Raw genomic sequence first — 24401 nt, 5'->3', positions numbered from 1 at the left:
TTCAACAGGACCGGTCGCTCTAGTTGTTGCTTAAACAATAACGTTTACACAGCTTGCATTTCGGAACCACAAAGCTACGAAAGCTTGTCCCTATATACGAGGAAATATCCTTTAGCACCAAAACTAATATCTAAAATCTTTAATGGGCAAGTTTTAATGGTTATGCAACGGCGACCCTCCCGCCACCTTTCACTGGGTATGAGTCTCTTCTAAGAGAGATAGGGCATTATCCACCGCGCTGGCCATCTGCGAATTGGTATACTTCACATATCCTTAAGAATATTTTTTTACGACTACTCAAGTACTTCCCTGATAATTATTCATTTATAATTAACTTCTACAGACATAATTTTGACAAATTAGGGTTTGCGTGTCTGGAATTCGAACCTTCGACCAGGTGTTGGTTATTTAATTGCAATTTATTCATTATCTTATTCTATATTTAGCCGCAGACAGCCCTTAAAAGCACTGTTCGGTGATGCATCTTGGATCCTCGATGGGCTAAATCTGATATAAGCTCTTTGCGCTAGAATCCCCTTTGATATTGGCGCTATGAACAAACCTGAAACACATTTGCTTGTTCTTTATCCCTTTCCGTTTTGAATAACACCATGTTTATTGTTGATTTTGTAGTTTATTTTCTTCCTTCTTTGTAATTTTTCATTTAATTTATTTCAAAATTCGACAATAGTCGATACTGAAAAATCGTGATTACTAGTACTAATATATTTACAATGCATAACCAACCAAATTTTAATTTTATATAAACGCTATATCCAAAAGATTTGACATAATTTCAGTGTGATTAAATTTCAAAATACACAAGTTAAAAACATGGCGAAAATACACTTGTATCTTTATCTCATTTTATAAAAGTGTCATAAATACACGCGAGCTCATTTAAGTAGAAAAGTCGATGATAGAGCTATATTAGAATACATCTGAATGTATTTCCCATTTCGACCTCATTAATCGTTTGTTCTGCATTACATCAGCTCGTGTCTAGTTCCCTATTGGTTAAGCGGCTTAAGAAGCCACACGTGATTATTGAAAGAAGAAAATCGGCTGAACGTAACTCATTCCGTTTTGCTATTACCATCAAAATATGTTGACTGAGTTTTTCTTATTCCTAGTGACAAAAGAGCAATATTTATTTTTGGACGACAAATTTACATAAAGTGCATACGAAGCATCTTAGGCCGGCCATACACGAGCAGCTTGGAGCAGCCAGTATCGAATGCTACATGCTGCGACTGCATACTGAACTTCAGACTTATAAGTACGTACATACACGAACCGCTGAAGCAGTTGCAACTGCTTGAGGCGGTTAAGAGCACGGTGATTTTTCATCTTGCGGTCAAGCAGTCGCCAGCCATACACTGACTGCTCGAGCTGTCGACTGCTCTCGCGCAATTACCTCAGCCCGCGCTCTTCATTCCTCGTTGCGCACGCTTCCCGCCTGCACGAATTTCTCGAGCAGTTACCTTGACTGCTCAAGGAGTTATCAAGCTGCAGCTTCAAGCTGTTGACTCTGACTGCAAGAGCGGTCCGTGTATGTTGATAACGGGGTAACTGCTCGAGCAGTCCATGTATGGCCAGACTTATATGTCGCAAAGTAGTAAAACTACAAACACCAACTCAACATTACAATTGTAAGCTATAATACTTAAAGTTGATCAAAAAATCAAATTGTAGGTGACTTATTGCAAGTTATATAATTATAACTTTTATCGGTATTGTAATGATAAGTTTATTCCGCATTACCTCTCTTGTTTATAAAACACTAAACGGAGATCATGATATAATTTGATCTGACGCTATTATCCCATCTTCTTGTATTTTTTTTTAATTTATGTCTTAAATGGTATTTACAAATACTTTGATACTTTTGAAAGCTGAGTTACATCCACCACCATATACCATAACCATAGGAGTTATTGACCCTTAAAACGGCATTTTCTAATATCTTTACAAGGCCGCTATGTCGTCATTCCTCCTTAAGTTGCTTAAGAGACTAAACGTGATTTTCCTACGAATGACGGCCACCGCAGCTCTTTTATATTCTGTGTCACATTTTATTTTCTAATTCAAGAATAAATTATTAAATATTCCCTAGATTTAACTTCAGTTATGAGTTAACGGCTGAGTAAATATTTAGGTTGCCTATGAGTATTACTACAGAAATATTGCGCTAGTTAAATATTTTATCCGAGAAAAAACACGAGTGTTAAAATGGGATAAATTTCTATACTTACAAATAAAATTAATAATTTTAAATTGAGATTTAAAATTTGGACAAATGTGTCCACAGAATATTAATATTATCTAATAAATTTATAAATATTTATGAATTATAACACTTCAAATGATCAATGATATTTATATTTCAATTTATAATTAAGTGTCCACTTTCATGGTGTACGTATCTACGTATCTACGTACACCTATCTACGTATCTACGTATCTACGTACACCATGAAAGTGGACACTTAATTATAAATTGAAATATAAATATCATTGATCATTTGAAGTGTTATAATTCATAAATATTTATAAATTTATTTTCAAATATACCTATTTAAATTGAATAATTGTTTGTTCTTTGACTAACTTAGTATTTATAGGTTAATCAGTATGAATAAGAAATCTAATTACTTCTCTCACAATAAATTCATTCGTCTCTAAGTCTGAATAGATCCCGACTTACATAAAAGTAAGTTTTCAATGTTATTTATTTTATAAGTATAAAAAACTTATAATCATTACATGTAATTGCAAAATATTTGTATTTACTTTAAAAATTGCCTAAGTATTTTTAAATCATCATCATCATCATCAACCCATTACTGTCCCACTGCTGGGCCTCCTCTCAAAGTGAGAAGGATTAGGCCATAGTCCACCGCGCTGGCCAAGTGCGGATTGGTAGACTTCACATACCTTCAAGATTTCTTTCTTTTTTATAAATCTCTCAGGTATGCAGGTTTCCTCACGATGTTTTCTTTCACCGTTTAGCAAGTGATAATTAATTCCTAATACACACATAACTTTGAAAAATCGGAGGTGCGTGCCTGGGATTTGAACCTCGGATCCTTCGATCGAGAGGCCGAGTTTCTTAACCACTAGGCAATCACAGCCTTATAATATTTTTAAATACTACGTTGTAAAGGCTTGATAAAAACTAAGCAATAAGGTAAAAGTAAAAAAATATACGGAGCACATCGCATATACTTTGTAGTGTAGTGAACTGGAAAGTGTAGAACAGACTTGTAGGGTTGTAGGTGACCTCATCGCATGTTGGGTATGTAGCCTTAATATTATGACGTAATAAAATTTGAAATGTAAGTCTAATAACTTATTTTTGTGTTTTATTTTCGTCATTATGTTTTTTTTATAATATGATAGTAGCGAACGAGCGTACTGTCCACCTAATGGTAAGTGACTTGTGCAGCCCATGCATATTTATAATTACAATACAATACAATACAATACAAAAATGCTTTATTGTACACCAACTAATAAATGACAAATATTTACATACATATAATGAAGAGTACAATAGGCGGCCTTATCACTTAAAAGCGATCTCTTCCAGACAACCATAGAGTAATTGAAAGAGAAACATATTAGACACAAGAAACACAGGGTAGGGGTGTACAAATGTAAAAACATACCAACTAGAATTTATCTTTGGACATATCAGCAGCTAGCGTAGAAGGTGAAGAAAGTAAGGGATAGAGATATTACAGAGAATAGGAAAAAAAAAAAAAAAAAAAGAGATAGGATAAATAAATACAAATAATAATAATATTTTAAATATATATCAGGTTAAAGTGCTAGGTAAAATTCCTTCACTTGTCTTTTAAAAGAATCTAGTGACTGTGCGCGACGGATAACAGATGGTAAGGAATTCCATAGGCGCACAGCCACTGCAGTAAAGGATCTGCCGAAGAAGGATGAGGAACAAGGAGTTGAAAGGGAAAGATTTTCATTAGAACGAAGAAAGCGTGTATCGTGAGAAAGATGTAGGTAATGAAATCGTTCCCTTAAGTAATTGGGACTGTTTGAATTAAACAGGACGCAGTATAAAGCAGAAAGAATATGAGTATTCCGACGAAGACGAATAGGGAGCCACTTGAGTTTCTTTCGATACTCTGAAATGTGATCATATTTACGAATTCCAAATATGAACCTGATAAACAAATTTTGAATACGCTCAAGCTTATTAAGTTGCTCCTCAGTTAGATCTAGATAGCAAACATCTGCATAGTCAAGGAATTAATACCAGATAAGACAAGATTTCCTGAGGTCGGTTACAGATGCTTTGTTAACCCTGAGTACTAAGTTGAAACGCTTCAGCTAAGTACGTCTCCGCGGACCACTGCTGTTATAAAGCAGAAATAAGTGTGGAGGTGGTGCCGCCGGAGTCGAACCACAAAGGTTTCTTTCTACCTTCTTATTTGTAAAATTGTGATTAAAATCTGTCGCCTATATTATTAAAATTCGATAAATAAGTTAGCATACAAAAATGCTAACTTATTTATCGAATTCGTATCTCCGTGTGAATGGATGCAAAGATGAATAGATTGCAGCTTAATATAACCGGATAATACAACAATGAAAAGCGTACGTCACATAACAAAGTAATAATATAATATAGCTATGGAGTAAATAAAATCTAATGCGAGCAATGGGGGACAAAAGCTAGTTGAATATAAACGACAAAAGTACCGCAATCAAATTTTAATGACACCACCCATCTACTTTTCTCAACTAGGGGAAGCTACTCTACCACGCTCCTTCGAATAATTATGAGTGTGTAAGAAAACAGCGAAATTTTCTTTTTGCCAAAAGAAATCTCAAGTATTCATGATCGTAGATAAATGTTAAAGCGGATATATCTTATTGGTACAATATCTCAAATATTGTTGACTTACACCAAATGTAAAAACCAGAAAATACAAACTAATGCTTCGAACTTAGATTTATTAAACTTTTGTCAATTTGACTATAATTACAGCAATGTAGCGAGGACAGTCCAACAAGTCTGCATTCGATGAGGTTATGTTGTTTAGTTGAGGCGTTGTGATGACCATTTTTGACCAATGGCCATTTTTTTATATTATACAAATAGCAAACGAGCCTGCAGTCCATCTCATGGTAAGTGGCTTCTGCTGCTGTCCTAAGGTCGGCCACAGATGCGTTGATTCCCCTGAGAACTAACACCTTTCAAACCAAAAACCAGCACCACTGTTATTACTATAAGTAAAGGTGTGACTGTGGTGCCTCCAGAGTCAAATCAGAGGTTCTAACACCTTCAAATAATGAAGTAATAAATGGTACCTAGAAAATACAAAAACTTAATTGTCGACCTTATTAAGAACCATCTTAAAAACGGTTCAAATTGATAAACTTCCTCTTCTTCACGTTATTAAAATTAAAAGCTTTGGGAATATCACATCATAAATATGATAATACCTATGTTGACCATTACACAATATTTATTGAAACGACTTAAATAAGAAAGTTTCTTCTGTGCAGAAGGAATATAGCGCAGCGACGGTATAAAATCGACAAACTCTTAGAAAACATGTCATGCTTCAGCAAAGTAAAGTAAACGTTATACTTATAATATTATGCAAAAATTTCTTTAAGGCGTATTTGAACTACACTCCGTACCCCGTTAAGTTATCAGAAGAGCAAATAATTCTTCTCAGATGCTTATTCAAATACATTAAATATTTATAGTTCAAGTTTTGTGAAGAAAATGCAGAATATTTTTATTTGTACATTGAATAAATATTATGAATGTTCTATTTGTGTAGCAACCATTACCAAATAGTCAGTTTCCTTTGTTCATTGTTGATAAAACATTTCCTTTTTATTATTATATTCATATAAAGTATTCATGCTACTGATGAAAAAAATCCGTTAAAATTTTATCACACGCTTCAAGTGTTATCGGAAGTTGATCCCTTTGCGAGTAAAGAATGGAGAAGAGGGATAGGTGCGCAAAGATAGAGAGAGAAAATCGATATTTTATTTTCCGACTGAGAAGACATTGGTTAAAGGGAGAAAGAAACAAAACACATAAATACGCTCAAAAAATATAAAACAGTATTATAACAAACAATGCTAATTTCACCCAAAAGTAACTCTAAAGCAGTCTAGAAAGTAGCAGAAATAGTTACTCAAATAATTACAACGATATCATAAACTAAAAGTAGTGCGAAACAAAAATTAAGTGCACAAGAAAAGTTTTTTGCGGAATAGTTTTGACACGTGCATTACTTACCGACGGCAATCTTGTCCACAGGAAAACTCTGCGCCGACAACACCCCGACGAAAAACAATAATAAGCCGGCAGCTGGCAAAATACGTCTCTTTTGCACCATTTTTTCAAAAATTTGAACGCCCGTCAACTTTAACCGCCGCGAAATCACATGCCAATATCAGTGCATCGGACACGATTTAAGGGTTAATATTGTTTGAAACGTGATGCGAATAAGCGTCGGGATGCTGCGTACAAACCTGAGACTTAGGGGCGACTGATGGCTGGCGGCGCGGCGGTGGCATGGGGCGCGGGGGGACGAACCCCTCTGCTTCGTTCCGTTTCGGCAGAAGCTCGTGCGAACTCGCACCACATACTATTTACTAATATTAATCCCACTATATCGCACTATTTCTTATTTCTGTTGGCGCAATTCGTAAGACTTAGGTCTTGAGTCCGCATTTCAGAGCGTGAAGCACAGTTTCAGTGCATCGCTTCAATATTTAACTGCAATGCGTTAGCGTTTAACATTATGTTTAAGTTTTGGCGTTAGTTTTTTTAAGGATGCTGTTTTAAAAGTACACAAGATTAGCGGTGAATTGGTGACAGTGCGCGCGTCGGTCGCGGCTGAGGCAAAGGGTCGACCCTGCCCCTCTCGCCCTTACCCTGATCTCTCGCGCGTATTAGCCACAATTCTCAACAAAGCCACTACTTCGCTCCTCCCATTGCCGTTATATTGAAAATATTGGATTTGTGTCAAATTTGAATTTCATCGGCCAGAGTGTATAATTCAGTTTATGTTGACTGTTCTCACTGTGAAATGTAATAATGTTATGCGTTCAAATAATTTCGCACGAAATATATGGGCGTGTATCGACACAGCTGTTATCGAAACGAGTACATACCCGAATATTTAATGAAGCTTTTTGGGTGGATATCAAAAACATTTTATAACAAAGCTTGCTAGGTATTAAGATACATACCAATTATCAATAGATTATATCACGATTAATTCGGAAAGTCAACCACGACAAAAGAGCTCAAATGTGTATCGTGCTTATTAAAACAAATTTCTTGAGTTTATTTCGATATGAATAATGACAGTTTACTTCGAAAATTTGTCAATTAGTTCATTTATACATGTTATAAGCTATTTTTGCCAAACATTATTTATATTTAATAAAAATGTTGGGTATGAAATATTTACATAGATACATCGTTTGAGAAATTAACATATTAATGTTTTATCAAACTTTCATAGCACTTAACACATGTCATAAACCGTGTATTTAACTTGTTAGGTTGTTACTTTGCTCGTTGGAAATGCTAAACTCACTTTGCGTCTGCACTTTAAACTGTTTAAAAGGATTGTATATGATATATGAAACGTACGAATACCGAGAAACTTTATTATTTTCTCATCGTAATCATTTGAAGATGGTAAAGCCCCTTGTGGTTCGGAGGCACCACTACTACCTACACCTACATATCTGTAACTAATAACAGTTGTGTTAAACTATGAATTGAATTATGTGCTTAGTGTCGCTAGTTGAAGTCGACTAGACGACAATGTTTCCAGCACTTCCTTTAATATATTACATTTTCATGAAATAATCTTATATATAAAATTCTCGTGTCACAATGTTACTTACCGTAGTCCTCCGATACGGCTTTACAGATTTTCACCAAATTTTATATGCATATTCAGTAGGTCTGAGAATCGGCTACTATCTATTTTTCCTACCCCTAAGTGATATCTCATGATATATCATGAAGAGGTACTCAATATTTGAGGTACCCAAATTGCTTGTTTTTTTTTATATTTTATACAGAATACTTTAATTAATCAATTATTTAGTTCAAGTTAATTATTGGGATCCCTCAGCAGTTTCTCATTGCGGATTTTGGAAATCAAGACATAAACGACATAGACAGTGTGTGACGGCAGAAAAGACGATATAAAACGGTAACATACGGTAAGTTACGATAGTAACCAATTGTTGTTTCGATATCAAAACGTTCCTGCTGCTGGACTGCTGGACAGGGCTCTGGTGGAATAGTAGGAAGAGTAGGATCACAGTCATAGTTCATCGCGCTGGCCATGTGTGAATTGGTAAGGGTTAAGGGTGAACAACCATTATCACTTAGGGGTATGAAAAATAGATAGTAGCCGATTCTCAGACCTACTGAATATGCATATACAATTTGGCGAAAATCGGTAAAGCCGTTTCGGAGCAGTACGGTAACTAATATTGTGACACGAGAATTTTATATATGAGATTGTTGTTTAACACTATTCAATATAATATTAAAAGAATTTAGACAAAGATATACTTAGATACTATCGCGTCTTGATATTCCAGACGGCAGGTAAACCCTAAAATCTATATTTATCGATGCCAAGTTGAAGTATCAACGCGTCGTCTGCTGATCTGCTTCCTAATTCGAGAACTACAAGTCGTGCGAATATAGCCGTAACTGCCTGATAATTATATTATAATTTATTTATTTCAAATATGCTTCAATAATAAATAATTGATACCTTTTTGTTTCTAAAGAAGTTACGTTTATTACCAAATCATTTACATAAGTTTATTACTGAAGGAACAATAAATTATTGACTTAAAGGTAAACTTTTATAAGATGCATATCACTATAGTATAAAGCCGAAAACAAAAGTACGAAAACCGCGAAACGTATTTTAATTAATGTCTGAAATGCTTCCACTTTACAAAACTTGATTCAAAATTCCATAAATATGCAAATAAACATTTTTAGCTCATAATTTATTCATCTCAATATTTTTTACTAATTAAAGGATAGCAAGCAATTAACCAATAACATTTTCGCTGTAAAATTGTAAACAGATTGTAAAGGAAATACGAATAGAAATAGAATCAGTTAGCAAAACGAGACTAGGGCTCTAAAGAAAGTACCCAGTAACAAGATTTATTTTGTCATTCGGGCAACTAATTTCTTGGAGGCTTTTACGGATTGGAACGAGGGTCAGTTCATTTAAGATTTTCCCTCAATGAACAAAATGTGGTTGACGTTACTGAAATAAAGCACCGGGAAATAAATGTTACCAGAATCCAAGACGATTTGTTTGCAAAAAATAAACATCTCGTTTCTTAACAAAAAGAATTGGCCGAGGTAATAAAATAACATAGATATTTGTAAGCAATAATGATTTATAAGAATCATGATAATATTTGCCTACGTTAAAATTTAATAATATGAGAGACTACTTATACCTTACGTACTCGTACGAATATATTATTTATGAAAGAAAATACACACTATACGGACGAGTAGCGTTTATAGACGAGGAAAATAAATAATAGTATTATTTTAACGAGGGTACATGTACGATAAAAGGTCTTTACTTCCAAGTTCCAGTATTGAATTAAAGATTTCAATGATTCGAGTAATTGAAAGCATCATCCCTTCATCCAAAAAATTATTGATCGAAAGATGAGAAAGGAGCTGCTGGATTCAGAGGGTACTGGATTTAAAGCAAAAAGTATGGTACCACGATTATTCTATTATTATTATTAACACTCTAAATCTCTTTTTGGACTACCTTAATTCACGTTTTGGTTTTATACTCTATTCTATAAATTAAATACGTTTGCAGGGATTAGAAATAATGTCATTATTACATTATTTTTATGCTTGCTTGCTTGTATGGACTTTAATGAATTTTGTATGAATTAATCATTTGATTATTTCAAGTAAACAATATTTTGAGGTTATTGTCAATTTAGAACGTGTCGTAATTTCCATTCCAAACTACATGTTATATATAAATCTTAGTCACGCGAGTGATCGAGTACGTGCACATTAAAAGTTTGCTTGAAGTTGAATGAACAGAATTGTTGAAACAGCAATAGTGCATATTCTGTAACATAATATGTTTAGAAGCGGACGAACGAACGTCTGCAACGAAATATTGTTTCATTTTGTGCAATTATAATCCAATAAAAGCTATTGTAAAAGCTACACATTCACGCGCTTATACCGGCTTAGTGGTAGAATTGCGAGGTAAGAATTTTCCAAGGTGTACATAAGTTGTTGTTAAGTTAAATAGAAAGAACATATGTTGGGAAAAGGTCGAAAGGTTACGAAAATAATTTATCTGTAACACTTTAAGTGTATCACATTACATCAGATTTTGCTTTTTTCTATATTTCATACATACGAGTAAAGGCCCTTTACATACTACATATTGTCACTTACAAATAACCTTTATTGGCTTATGACAAAACTTTGATAGAACGTCTCGCGTAAATGGACATTGTAATAAAATTTCAAACAGATCTCTAGTGCGGCTAATTCTCAAAGGGAAATTTCTTTGTCACCGAAAAAAAATTCCCCAAACGCACCGGGTACAAAGTTTAATATATCTACGCAATTGACGATCTGACGTTCCTTTAAACCTTGAAAGCTCAAAGGGGAAATAAAAAGATATTTCCATTGCAAATTTCGGCAAGTTTGATTTTGATCGCTACTTCGGGAGGAAGTCGATGGGAAGCAAGGTTGGGCCAGACCTAGTTAGAAGTGCGTAAAATGCAAATTTTCGGGTGACTTAAAGGAAATTAGGTGGCGCTTTATCAGGCAGGTTATGTCGCTCTACGCTAATGACCTTTTTAGGTTGATTTCAGTAGATTTCAGCTTCGTCACAATTTTTACCTTAATAAAATGTCGAAAACACTTATTATCAATATTATGATATATTCAATGTTTTTCTATAAAACTGAAGCAGCTAACGAATAAAATAAATTTCAATATTCCTGTTTGTAGGTGGGATCTCGACGATCTCTACATACCTACATACGATCATACCTATAATATAAAGGTTTTTTTAAAATATTGTTATTATAATTGTATGACTCATCTCTCTTATACGACTTGTTTAAAAGTGAAATATTTTCACTTATATAATAATTTTCACATATACAAGTCAAATACAATAAGAGACCAAGTATAATAAGTTTAGAAATATAAATATTAAGTCTGCCCTGTTGTAATATAACTTTGTTTTACTTTTACAGTAAATTTATAAATAAATAAATAAGTGAAGTAGATGCGTATATCTAGACTTAGATATATAAGATTTGTCCAACATGATTTTCAATTTCTGTTTCTGGGTCTGGGTGTTTTGTCCCTGTAGAACCGGGACCAGAATAGGGCTACGGTATCCCCTGCCTGTCGTAAGAGGCGACTAAGAGGGGCTTCCGGGGTTGCGGGCGGCAAGAGTGGGAGCTCGAACCGTCCAGCAAGCGACCCCGGTAAGGACAGCGGTTTGTGTGGTCGCATATCGCTGTAATCGCCTGGGGATGCGAGAGGAGCGTAAATTGCTCCCCCCAGGGCAGAGCCCGATAGAAGGGCATCGCGTTAGGAGGACTCCGGTTGTGTTCCGTTGGAGATCCCGGAGTTCTCCACCAAACGCTGAGGACGACCACCGGGGGGTTTTAGTACGGTAAAAATCCCACATAACCCGGCGTCACTCTCATGGCGTTGGGTACCTTTTGAAGGTTTCCCCCTCGTCAACAAAAACAAAAAAGTCTCTGTGTGTATGTGTATTTGTCTATGTATGTGTCCATGGCACCCACGACACAGGGAATGCTAGTATGGGACTATGAGTATAAAAGCGTTTATTTTAGCGTTTAAGAGTTTATTTATCAGTTCTCTCGGAAAAATAAAGCAAATATCTGTATGGATAAATACTATTACTTATATACTTATCAGAGATAATAAAACATTAAAGATATTTACAATTTAATTTTAATTTAATACGGATTAAACGCGGTTATATATTTCATTACAATTTATAATCCTGAAAATAATACCGAAACAAGAACTACATTTTAATGTTTTTGTAGTAATATCATAGTGTGAATATTCTGTATTCACGAGGTCTTATTAAACAATTAAAGTAGTGTTACGTTGTATGAGGCTCTAACTTTACGCTTTGTCTTGTAAATTTAATTCTGGTGGCAAAGTAAATTTTGCATTAAAGCTCTGAAAAGCAGGATAAAATGTGAATAGAGTAGGAATCCTTTTAAGCGACGTCAAACGTGATGCCCTGAGCTTATTAATGCTAGCTGAAAGCACAAACCAGTACCGAACAAGCTTAATAGACAATGGTTCAATCAATCTTCTATGGTAGCGCAATCTCACAATAACATTGATATGTGAATAAAACAGTACTCTTACCATGAGTTTTTACGTTTTGACAAATATGACTGTTTTGGTATTTGTTTACGTATTTGCCCATACAAATTCCAATCAGCGCCCCTAGCAGATTGTATCAGAACTATAGTGTCAGTAACGTAACATTAAATGTCTAAATTGACAAAATGGCCCTTTATGTTTTGTCTCTCTTGTTTACGAACATGTGAGCCAGACAAAAAGACTTGAGCACTTACTTATTCTTACGTTTACTCAGTCTGCTGAAGCAAATAGAACAGAATAATGGATTGAGTAAACGTAACGTAAAATTGTGGGTTGTTTTGAAAACTCGTGGTAAGGGTACAGGAAGTTTTCAAACGACATGAAATTTGACGCCTTGATCTTATGTGTCATTTAACAGCAAAAAACAGTGTTCAGACTAAAATACACTGTTTCCTCTAGCAATTAAACTAGAGCCCTGAGCTACGACCCAAAACATGTGTAATAGAGCTTCAAGAGCTTCAATCAAGTAAGTAAAAGTATAAATGTTTTGATGGAACTTCCTTGGCAGCTCAATCAAAATTGCAATAGATATGTGAGTACAACGGGAAATCTTATAAGCGACGTCAAACTTGGCGCCTTGAGCTACGTCACAGAATGTGTGATTTTTCAGAATATAGCAGTGCGAAGTCTAAAAGACGATGCTCCGATCGCAGTTCCTTGGCAGCTCAATCCCTAAAGCGATTGCGATCTGGAAAATATAATTCAAAAGACACTACTACATCGCCTCTTACTATAAGGTATATATCTCACATATCTGCTATGAGACTCTACTCAAATTCAAAGAAGTAAAATTTAATCAGAAAATTCAATGTAGTTTTAAAAATATTATTTTTATACGAAGTGTTGTATTTCAACGATGATAAACGCGTATTTAATATCTAACTTTTAATTGGAAATATAATACAATAAATTTGGGAAAATAAATATATTTGTCGAGAAAAGCTAAAAACATCTACAACTAACAACAAACAACATGAAATGACATGAAAACTTCAATGATTTTTGTTGTTATTGTTCAGTTTATTAACATTTTTGATACGTATTAATATTTTGATAGCAATACAAAAGTATGTGAAATACTCACTTCTGATACCATTAAAATTACATTCTATTTTATTTTTACTATTAACAGAGCCGAGCATTAAACCGTAAACTTGATTGCGTTGGTTTCAGTTGCCGAGATCATAGCATAATCAGATTAACAGCTCAAATCGTTTGTCATTTCACTGAAGATAATGAAACTTCGCGATGAGGAAATAGTATGTTGTGATGAAATAGTAGTGAAATATACTCCAGGCAAGCTCTATTTATGAAAAGAGAGCCCTGCTGAAGTGAGAAATAATAAGGGCTGCAGGTAAGACTTTTTAATTAAAATTTAAATTGCTCAAACGGAACAATAAAAAATGGTAAAAAAAAATTTTAAGAAAATTTTACTGGCATAAGTAAATATAACGTTATTTTAGGTAATAAATAAAACAATACGGAAATATTCTACAATTTTTAAACTTAACCATTGCTGCATCTTTTTGCGTAGTATACGTACTACGTACCATCAACTTTTGAATAAATTAATTGACATGACATGGAACTTTATTTCAAGTTATGTATGTCTCGCCCGCGTATGACACGAAACTCGGCAAATTACAGTCTAAAGTTATTATTCAACTTGCACTGTACGTTTCTTCGTGTAAAATTATAGACCTTGCTTTTCTCTGTTTCTTGACTATGCGCTAGGATTGGTATTATATTTTTTATACTAAACTAAAATACCAAACAAGTATGCAGTCTCCCTGTTCGGAAGTAATTTGTGTCATCGATAGATAGAGTTTACATAAATGATTTATACTTTATACTTATATTTACTTGTACATAAAGGTAAAATTCTAGTCTATCTATTAAGCTTAAAGCGTCAAAACCCACTTAATATAAACCAAAACCGTTAAAGCTATCGACATACACAAAAACTCCTCGTTTAAAGTTATAAGATATGGTACCAGGCTATTCAAAACTATTTGTATGCGTATTAAGTTCCGTAGTTTGGAATTTGGGAGCAATGATCGTGAAATTTTGAATGGTTTTACCTATTATTTGACCTAATTTAGTGATGGGTGTCGAAGTTTGACTATACTGATGCGTAATGATGAAAATTCCAACGAGTGGTTTTGTTAAAATCAGTTTTGTATGTACATCTGTAATCAACCTCGCATAATATTAGGTTCCTACCGGAGGTCGGCCACCACCAGGTCATTATCACTGCTATTATTAGGCAGAAACAATTATGGCGGTCGTGCTGCCGGAATCGATCCTAGAAGGTTCTGGTATCATTAAATCAATTATCCGACTACTTATCACGAGTCTTCCCTCAGAATAAGAAGTCCTTACGCCATCATCTATACTGACGCTTGCTTGTCAAGCTTTCCTTGCTGCGAATTGGTAGACTGCTTTAGATGTTTTCCTTCAACGTAAAATAATTTTCAAAATTCACATGAAAACCAAAAATCACAGATACCTGGAATCAAAACACTTAACCTCCGATGTTTCGTGTTACCTGAAATTCATCTAAGCTATCACAGCTTCAATGAAACTTCAGTACACGGTAATTGAACTCAAACTGTGAACCTAAATTGCCGGTAAGTGGAGCTTGCTATCAAGGAGATTAATTTCTGAACGTTCGAAACACGCTAGATCTTGTTCAGTTTGTCAACAAGGGACGTGTGGTCCTGTACAAAGCGTCGAGTGGTATTAAAACACTAACGTAAAAAAAATTGTGTAAACGTGAATTCAGCCGGCACAAGTGGCTTTCCCCGTTTGATTGCTTTTGTGGATTTAGCTACCAATGGACATTTGTAACTGACCTGTATGATTGGTAAAGTTCTATAGGGTTTTTTTTTTGTCAACGAGGGGGAAACCTTCAAATGATACCCGGTACCGTGAGATCGGCACAGGGTTATGTGGGATTCTTACCTCACTAAAACATTCCCAGTACCAGTCCTCAATGTTGTGTAAAGGACTCCGGGGTCTCCAAAGGAACGGAACCAGAGTCCTCTTAGTTTAGTTTAGTTTCCCCGTCGGGCTCTACTCAGGTGAGCTTGACGCTCGCCACACCATCTGATGTCCACAATGGTATACGACCACACATAACGTCGTACTTCCCGGGGTCGCTGGCAAGGCAATTCAGCTCCCACTCTTGCCGCCTGCAACCCCGATAGCCCCCTTTTAATCGCCTCTTACTACAGGCAGGGTATACCAGAGTCCTATCCTGGTTCCGGAACTACAGAGACAACGTACTTGTACGACTATCATAAAAATAAAAATGGCTTAGGGTACACGTTGCTTAACTGCATACAAAAAATCCACAATTACATATTGGGTTTCCTTATTAAAATCTTCTTCATATATGAAACAATTCATGAAGTATTACCGGGTGTATTTAATGGTTAAATCTTGGTAGAAGTAAAATATTTAAAGTAATGAATGTGTAATTGTAATGAATTTGAAATTACCTACGTTTTTTTTTTCTTTTCTGAATATATTTACTAGTCTAGTGTAGTCATTGAAAGATACTTTCTGAGTATCTTTCAATGACTACATTTTCTGGTTCGAGCTCAAGTTTGCAAACAATTCCAATAAATTATATATATCCATTTTCATTCCTTTCATCATTCCGACTACGTTTGTACTTATTTCATTTATGCCAATTTGTAATCCGACCATATCGAGGAACATTTTAAAACAAATCTTCTGACGATTAAGTATATCTACTGAAAGTATTAAATGGGAATTAATCAATTATTATACTATACTTTGTATTATTTAAAATAACGGAACAACATTGTTTTACTTGTTCCGTGTTTGAGATGATTTGTTTCCGTTTTTACCCTTTGGGTAAGGAACCCTAAAAACTAATGCTGCAGTTTTATTTTTTATCAATATCGGCCCTGTTAATTCTTTTAGCATTTTTCCTTTCGGTTTTGCCTAGAAGAAAGATGTTGTTCGAATAAGTCGGCCAATTGCTCTGCAAACTCGTGCTCGAAGGGTTCTGTAATTGTAGCAATTATGCATTGTGCAATATTTGTGACTATACATATATTACGTCTATATGTGTACCAGCCCCGCGTCAGACGGGCACACAGTAACATAGTAGAAATGTCGTTTTACCTTTTATTTATGGAAAACTTTAATAGTTTGCAATATAAAAATCCCATATTTCTTGTTTAAATAATATAAGCTTGAATAGAAACCATTCGTATATGCTCACACAATCTGTCATTTGACTGAACTTTACACAATGTGAAATCATGTCTTGTAAAGAAAGAAAGGCGTAAATTATATCACGCGTCATAGATTGCCAAGTGGATTTAGGCGCTCAGTCTCTCCGCTCACTGCTACTTTTTGTATTCCTTTGTTATCGTCATATCGTAGTTATATCTAAAACAATAACAGTTAAGTATCGTTTATGAACTAAATGTCAGCCTCGTCGCAGATGACGTCATTCGATCCAGCATTGTACTGCTCTGCACGGCGTATTGCATGAAACCTGAGAATGATTGCAGCTCAGCATAATCCGGTAAAAGCGCCAAATATTCAGTTCTGAAAAATGCATATTATTATCAGGCTCTGCCTATTATTAGAATACGCACCTACGCCAGTACAATAGGTACAGTAATTATGATAAAGTAATTTACGAAGGAAATATGCGGAAGTTCCTGAAATAATTATATCGTCCAAACACAAAAATTAATACGTATTTTCGGCTTGAGAATTGGCTATTTATAAAATTATCTGTCTTGATAATAGGAAGAATTAAATAGAATTTCCTATTATCATTATTTTCCTTAATGGATATAATCGTATTAAAATTTTGGGAATTAATCGCTTGAACAATAATATATTGAAATTGACTAAATCAATATACGCCTTGGTGTAATCGTTTATTATCTTGGACCGTTACACAACACCTTATATAATGTTAATAAGAAAAGGGAAATTAAAAAAACTTTCTAGACTTGCCCTACGGTAGAATTTATAGGGTCATGATAGGGATATGATCATCAACAAGACTAGTATGATTATTTCTCCAACACGTAATTCAAATCCGACTAATCGTAAGTCTGTCAAAGTAATTCTTCATCACCGACACTAAGTCTATTTTTTTCGTACAACTAGGCATTGCGCATGTGCATACTCGTATTATGTTAGTATGCTCTCATTCAATCCTATTTATTTTTGCCCAATTGTCTTTAAACTTCTGTCGCTGAATTGCAATCAACAATCGCGCAGCCGCCACACAGTTACTGACTAGTTTTACAGTTTTATTGCAACGGGCGGCACAATCCACGAGTGCACAGGATTCATTGTGTCGCGGTGATATGGGTTCACTCAAAAACAAATAAGCAAACAACCATACGCAAATAGTAATCTAAATTCATAATTTAAATAACTGGATGGCTTGGATGGAAACGATCTGCAAGTGAGACCAGTATGGTGGCTGCTCCGAAACATGAGTTTTCAAATTGTAAGTTTGTAAGTCATTCCCCCACCGACACTAGACCTAAAAATAGTTTTTGTCCCAAACTTACACTGAACTGTTACGGATAAATATATACTGAATGCTTCTATTCAATTGTCTTTAAACTTTTGTTGCTGAATCGCAATCAATGATCGCACAGCCGCCACACAGTTACTGGCTAGTTTTACAGTTTTATTGCAACGGGCAGCTCAATCAGCGTGTGCACGCATTGCCCGGCAATACAAACAAAAGCTATGTTGTCTTATGGCCTTCGAAAATTGATCTCCTTGATGGTATGCTCTATCAACAAACAATCCGAACAAATCCAAACTAGCTGTTTTAGCTCACTACCGTTTACAACGCTGCGGTTTCATATTGGCGTGGTATGTGAAACACGTACTAGTATGTAAACGAAACGCAATTTTGTACCTATATTGGAAGTTGGGACCTACGGCGTGGAATGGCCGTCATTAAAAGTAAAATGTAATAGGCCCGATGACAACAACGCAATACCGAATGGAAAGGTTTAGGAAATCGTTTACTTTTATCATTAATGGACTTTCGGTGGATTGATAGACATTAAAAACAGGAACATTTTGGGTGTATGTGAGTATATGACACCATTACATCTCTGCATATAAAAATGTTGTAGTATTATATATTCTGTGCTTAGTTCATTAATGTTCCGTTTCTGTGGTGTAGTTATTGATATCTTAGTTAGAAATTTGTTTTAATAAACATATATTGTTTGTAATTAAAAATTTTGTATTCTACTTGAGAATTAATACATACTCAAAGATATTATGAGCTTAAAATATAATATGTTACGATAATTATCGAAGTAAAAGGAGAATGCCCATTCTTGGTACTGATTTTTCTCATGCGTCAAAATGAAAGTAATATTAAAATTATTTTTAAGATTTTTTTACATAATTTGTCGATCAGAATAGTATCTTTGAACAGGGGATTCCATTTAAGATAAAATTAGACGAAATGTTGATTGTTGTTCTTGAAAATTAAAATGGCGGTATTTTATACTCGGAATTCAATAAGATCTATTAGTGTTTTGACTAATGATTTTTCTGATGTGTCAAAATGAAAGCAATATTAAAATTATTTTTTGATTTTTTTACATAGTTTGTCGATCAGAATAGTTTCTTTGAACATGGGAGTCCATTTAAGATAAAATAAGACGAAATGTTGATTGATGTTCTTAAAAATTAAAATGGCGGTATTTTATACTTGGAATTCATTATTCTAGGTTTTTAGGATTATTTTAGGTTTTTTTACCTACTACCTTTAAAAGTAAATGGAATATGTTAATCGAACTACATTATAGGTACCTACTATCAGTTAAAACCGACCATCAATCTATCGTCGGATATTTTCAATTTTGAGGTTATGTAACATTTCGGTAAATAACTTCAGAACCCAGGTGCTGATCTAAAAAATAATTATTGGTGGTAGTATATGGTTAATTATACATCGTCCACAACAAGTTTCAATTTAATGCAACTCTGGACGGCGGTCCATACTTTCATGGGCATTGTCCTTTCTTAAAATTATCTTTAAATATATATATATATATATATACAATATACGTTTATAATTCCAATAAAGTAACGTACAATTCCATACATAGTAGAAACTGGATGCGGAAGCATTGACTTTTCTTTCGATGTATAAACAATAAATATTTGGGGCCTCCGTCTCCGAAAGCTAACGGCAACACGTGTCGAGCACTGAAGGGCACCTGCAAAACTTGTCACTCCAAAGCACCTACAATATTTCCTGCCTACATTGTATAATAACATTTAGCGAGTCCTTCCCCTGGAGATCGTAAAATATAAAAGCAATAAATGTCAGGCACAAACAGCCAAGTTTCACAACATAAAAGTTTGTGAGCTACAGTCGAGACGGCCTCTGAGACCAAGTGGTCGTTCAGCATTTTTCTATAATATTGTTCGCCGACCGGTGGCGTATCACACTGAATGCCTACACCTTTTCAGACCCGTAAGGTCCTTCATATTTTTATTATCGTCCCGCAATGAAAAAGTTATTTCCAGAACTGGTGCCGTGAGACCTGAATAATTTTTACGGTAATGTTTCTAAATGTACTCAAATAAAATGGTGGGCGCCTAAAATATTAATTAGACACAATAGATACTTACCTTCTCAACTTAGGTTTCATCACTTGAATTTATGCTAATAAATTTTACGTAAGAGGTCTTTACTTACAAGCATTTTTCGCAGTAAAGAACTTTCGAAAGGTGTACAATGTCCATCACTCGGCACTTGGTGAGCGTGGCAGACTGTAACATAAATCTTCTCTGGGAGAGAAGACCAGTGCTCAGCGCCACAGATTGATGCTAATGATAATCTTTATACACTTTCAGGACTAGAAAATAACATGAAATCTAACAAGTACTGCTGAACGTGAGCAATTGTGAACTATTAATACAGCAGTGATTGTTATCTGCTTAAGCGTAATAATTTAGGATTTGTGCAGTTTAGTTACATCACAAGCATCGGAGCAAATACATAATGTATTTAGTGTGGGTTTGTGACGTACCGGAGCACACAAAGTGAATAGATCTTGAAACGGCTGACATCGAGAACATCCTTAGTTAGCGTCTTACACACGTTACAGTTGATAACAGACTACAGAGGATATCGCGTATGAATTTATATATTATCGTCATTTACGTACAGAAAAAAATAATAACAAAGTATTGCGTTTTGGAGAAGGTAAATGTATGCTTAAATGCACACTTTTTCATTAACTGAGTATATGTAAATAAAGTTTTGGTGCAGGTAAATAATAGGTTCCATAGTGTACAGTAGGTACGAAAAGTCGAACACGATAATAATATAAAGTTGTTGACATTGTTGTCTTCTACCTTCTTCGTTGACATCGGGCCATTAGAATGTTTAATCCCCACTTCCTCATATTCTCCTAATTTCAACATCGAGAGTGATGAAACTTCCACCCTGTACACACATTCATTTCATTTGTACGCTTCAGAAATTAATGTTTCTTGATTTAATGTTTTAGGAAAACAAATTGATACTTTCATGTTGACTTGTTCATAATTTCCTCATAGAAACACATAATCTAGCAATGGAAATGGAATGAGACAATAACAGATTTGTAATCATTCGTTACTTAACAACTGGATAAATCAGGGTAAATGTTAATAATAAAATTAACACAAAACACTTTGGACATATTTGTTACCACATATCAAACTGTGTTAAAGATATTTTGAATAGCTATAAAATAGAATCAAAACCCAAATATACCTGTTTAAACAACCACACATAAATCAGAATCAAATGTAGAGTAATTTTAGTATCAGAACGATTCGCGCCGTATTTTATCATTTAATCAGACTCATAATTAATATCACCCCGCGACAATGCGATATAATTTTTCCTCGGTACAGTAACAGTTCAGTGCATAATTGATTTTGAGCCAATAAATAAATATTATTTATGTATTATCAAATTTATAGACTTACAATAAATAGGTTAATTTCAGTACCTTTAACATTCAAATTATAAATAATGTACAAAAATATGTTCGTTTAAAAGATGAAAACTATTGTACATCAAATTAACTTTGTAAAACACATCTTGTGAACGCAAAAACTGCTCGGACTAAGATTAACTAAAAAATAAAAATGGTTACGTAATGATGTATGAAAATGTATAAAAAAATGTGCTTTCTTCAAAATAACTTTCCAGAATTTTATTATAACGATTATGTGAGATAGCGTAAAAATAAAGTACCTATATGTTTTTATCACGAAATATATATTTGAGAGGATATATGAAGTGCCCAACAGTGGAACGGTAACAGCGTTCATGACGACGACGGCGACTATCTGATAGATTTTCTATTGTTATAATTATTTATCCATAATTATAATTCTCATTCTTTTGATAACCGATTTGACAAATCCGAACTTTGTCCTTTGCACGTAAGTTCAACCACGTGACTCGTAGTCAATGAGGCAATCCAATCCATATTTAGCTATCGGAAGCCGAACTTTCGGAAGCAATGCTCCAGCTGACATGCGAATCTGAAGCGCATTCAAAAGTGATTCCAAGTTTCTCGCAATGAAAGCCGAAACACTTAATTGAGCGGGGAAGCTGCCGTTACGGGCCGAGCACACTCGAATTATTCGAGGCGGAAAGTTCCTCGGTAGAAGAGGTGAAGAAGTTCATTATACATTCAGATTTCCATTATTTGTGTGCCACTGAGTGGATTCCTCGGAAAAGTTACAGTTTAAGATTGATTTCAGCAGCAATCTCGGTACTTTAATAGTTTTCCCGAAGTTTCTGTTTGAATAAAATATTGAACGGAAAATATGAGAACGAGGAAGGGTCCTCGCATGGTTGTTTTTAACAAACTTATCGTAGTTTGATATGGAGTAACACATGTACAGTTCTATAGACTATTTCTAGGGGAAGAATATTCTTTGGGCAAATATTTATAGATTTTAAACATTTTAGTGTTTATTCGGTATTGTACATGGAGATAAATATGGAGTAACAAGGTTTAGCGACCTTCGTAATGATAGCGATTGAGACCGACTAGTTAACATTAACGTTATTAATCTGATAATAATCTCATGATTCATCATCATCAACCCATTATTGTCCCACTGCTGGGCACGGGTCTCCTCTCAGAATGAGAAGGATTAGGCCATAATCTCATGATTATTAATAGTCATCTGTCATGCCACATTTCAAAGGTGGAAGAATCCTCTGTGGTTTGCGCCGGCGGCCCCACCGCCACCCCTATTTCTGAATAATAACACCAATGTTAAGCGCTGCTTTGTTCTGATTTGAAGGGTGCGGTAAGGGAGATATACATTTCCGAGGTATTCCATCCAGCTTAGTCCTCAGGGGTAGTTGCGCATCTGTGGTCGACCTTAGGTTTAATCTTATCTAGGGTTCATTACAGATGTCTATGGGCGGCAGTAGCTTATCATCAGGTAGACTGCATGCTTGTCTGCTATTCCTATATTATAAAAAACATAATCCTCGTACCTCAAAGAGGAAGAAGATTCAATACCAATATAACATAAATAAATATTCTACTTTATTCTCAACTTCACCGACCGAAGACACTGCAGATACAACACTAGGGTGACCATGTCAGTTAACATTCATGCTGCGTATTCCTTGTTAAGTTTAACTTGGTGGAGTGCAATCATTCTGTTACGACGGGAGCGGCCATAAAGAGACTAGTTGGAACTTTACAGTCCTGGTACGGTAAAACGTACGCGATTTAAAATCTTGTCACACTACAACGTATTACTTTTTTACACCTCTAGAAATGAAAAGTGAATTGCTTCGCGAAACTGTTTTGTTATTGCACCTGTTGTTAAGATACGCTTGAGGATTTGTCAAAGTGTGTGTATGGTTATCCAAAAATTGAAGGAATTACTTGAATAATACTTACGCATACTTTTAAAAACTTTATTTTAAAGATCTCTTAGGCATGTAGGTTTCCTCGCGATATTCTTCACCACCGTTAACTGAACTTCTAATACCCACACAAATAACTTTGAAAAATCAGGAGTTCCAACCTGGGACCCCTCGCTTAAGAAGCCGATTTTCATCACCAAACGGCTATCAATGCTAGTCCAAATAGTGTAAGAAAAACGAACATTTTAGTTTTAAAAATATCATGTTATAAAGATAAAAAACTTAATAGCTCTTAGTAAGTTACAAGTCAATGTAGCGCTGAAAAGGTACCGAAGAAAGAATTAGTAAGTTATTAAAGAAAATATTTTCATATCGAAAACTTAAACTCGTAACAAGTGTTAAGTAATTTAAGTTAAATAATACGAATCGATGTTTTTCCCAATTAGCCTACAAAAGTATTTTTAAAACTTTAAAGTAAACGTCTCATTTATTAAAATTCCCAAAAAGCGAATTACATAACGTTTAATCAGTAAACTTCGGTACCTTGTGATAAGTTTTGTTCTATCTGTTACATTTTAATTAAAGCTTTTGAAACACTAAGAAATTGTTTTCGTCTACGTTTCTCAATACTTAAACGATATTACACGCGTTATATCGATAACTTCTTAATTTAATTTTTCTCACAAGTCACGTTTTAATATCGCGAAACCTTGTGTTTATAGACGTCTATGTGTGACGTAACGCACTCGTAAATTCGTTACAGGCCTGCCATTGCGTGACACACGTTTGTGTCACATTCCATTTCCAATTTGTGACAACGCAGACAAGCACGGATAACATGGTTAGCAAGGTGACAATCGATTTTTATCAACAAATAATCTTTATTTTCTTGTAACAGTTATGTTTTGCGTAGATTTATCTAGAATTCGTTACTTCGATATTGGACAA

General features: G+C 34.7%; 1 protein-coding gene across 1 annotated transcript in view; it reads right to left on the bottom strand.

Annotated features, from left to right (window-relative positions):
• Positions 1–6534, bottom strand: part of LOC140743349 (glutamate receptor 1) — a 138580-nt gene extending 132046 nt beyond the window's left edge. Inside the window, exon 1 of the mRNA XM_073074523.1 lies at positions 6293–6534. Within this exon, the coding sequence (XP_072930624.1) occupies positions 6293–6392 (100 nt within the window). The 5' untranslated portion in view covers positions 6393–6534. The remainder of the gene's footprint in view (positions 1–6292) is intronic.
• Between the last annotated feature and the right edge of the window lie 17867 nt (positions 6535–24401).

The sequence above is a fragment of the Epargyreus clarus genome, unplaced genomic scaffold (genome assembly GCF_041222505.1).
Source record: "Epargyreus clarus isolate Ecla_fem2 unplaced genomic scaffold, WU_Ecla_fem_2.2 ptg000007l, whole genome shotgun sequence".
NCBI lineage: Eukaryota > Metazoa > Arthropoda > Insecta > Lepidoptera > Hesperiidae > Epargyreus > Epargyreus clarus.
This window is presented reverse-complemented; position numbering and strand designations above follow the sequence as displayed.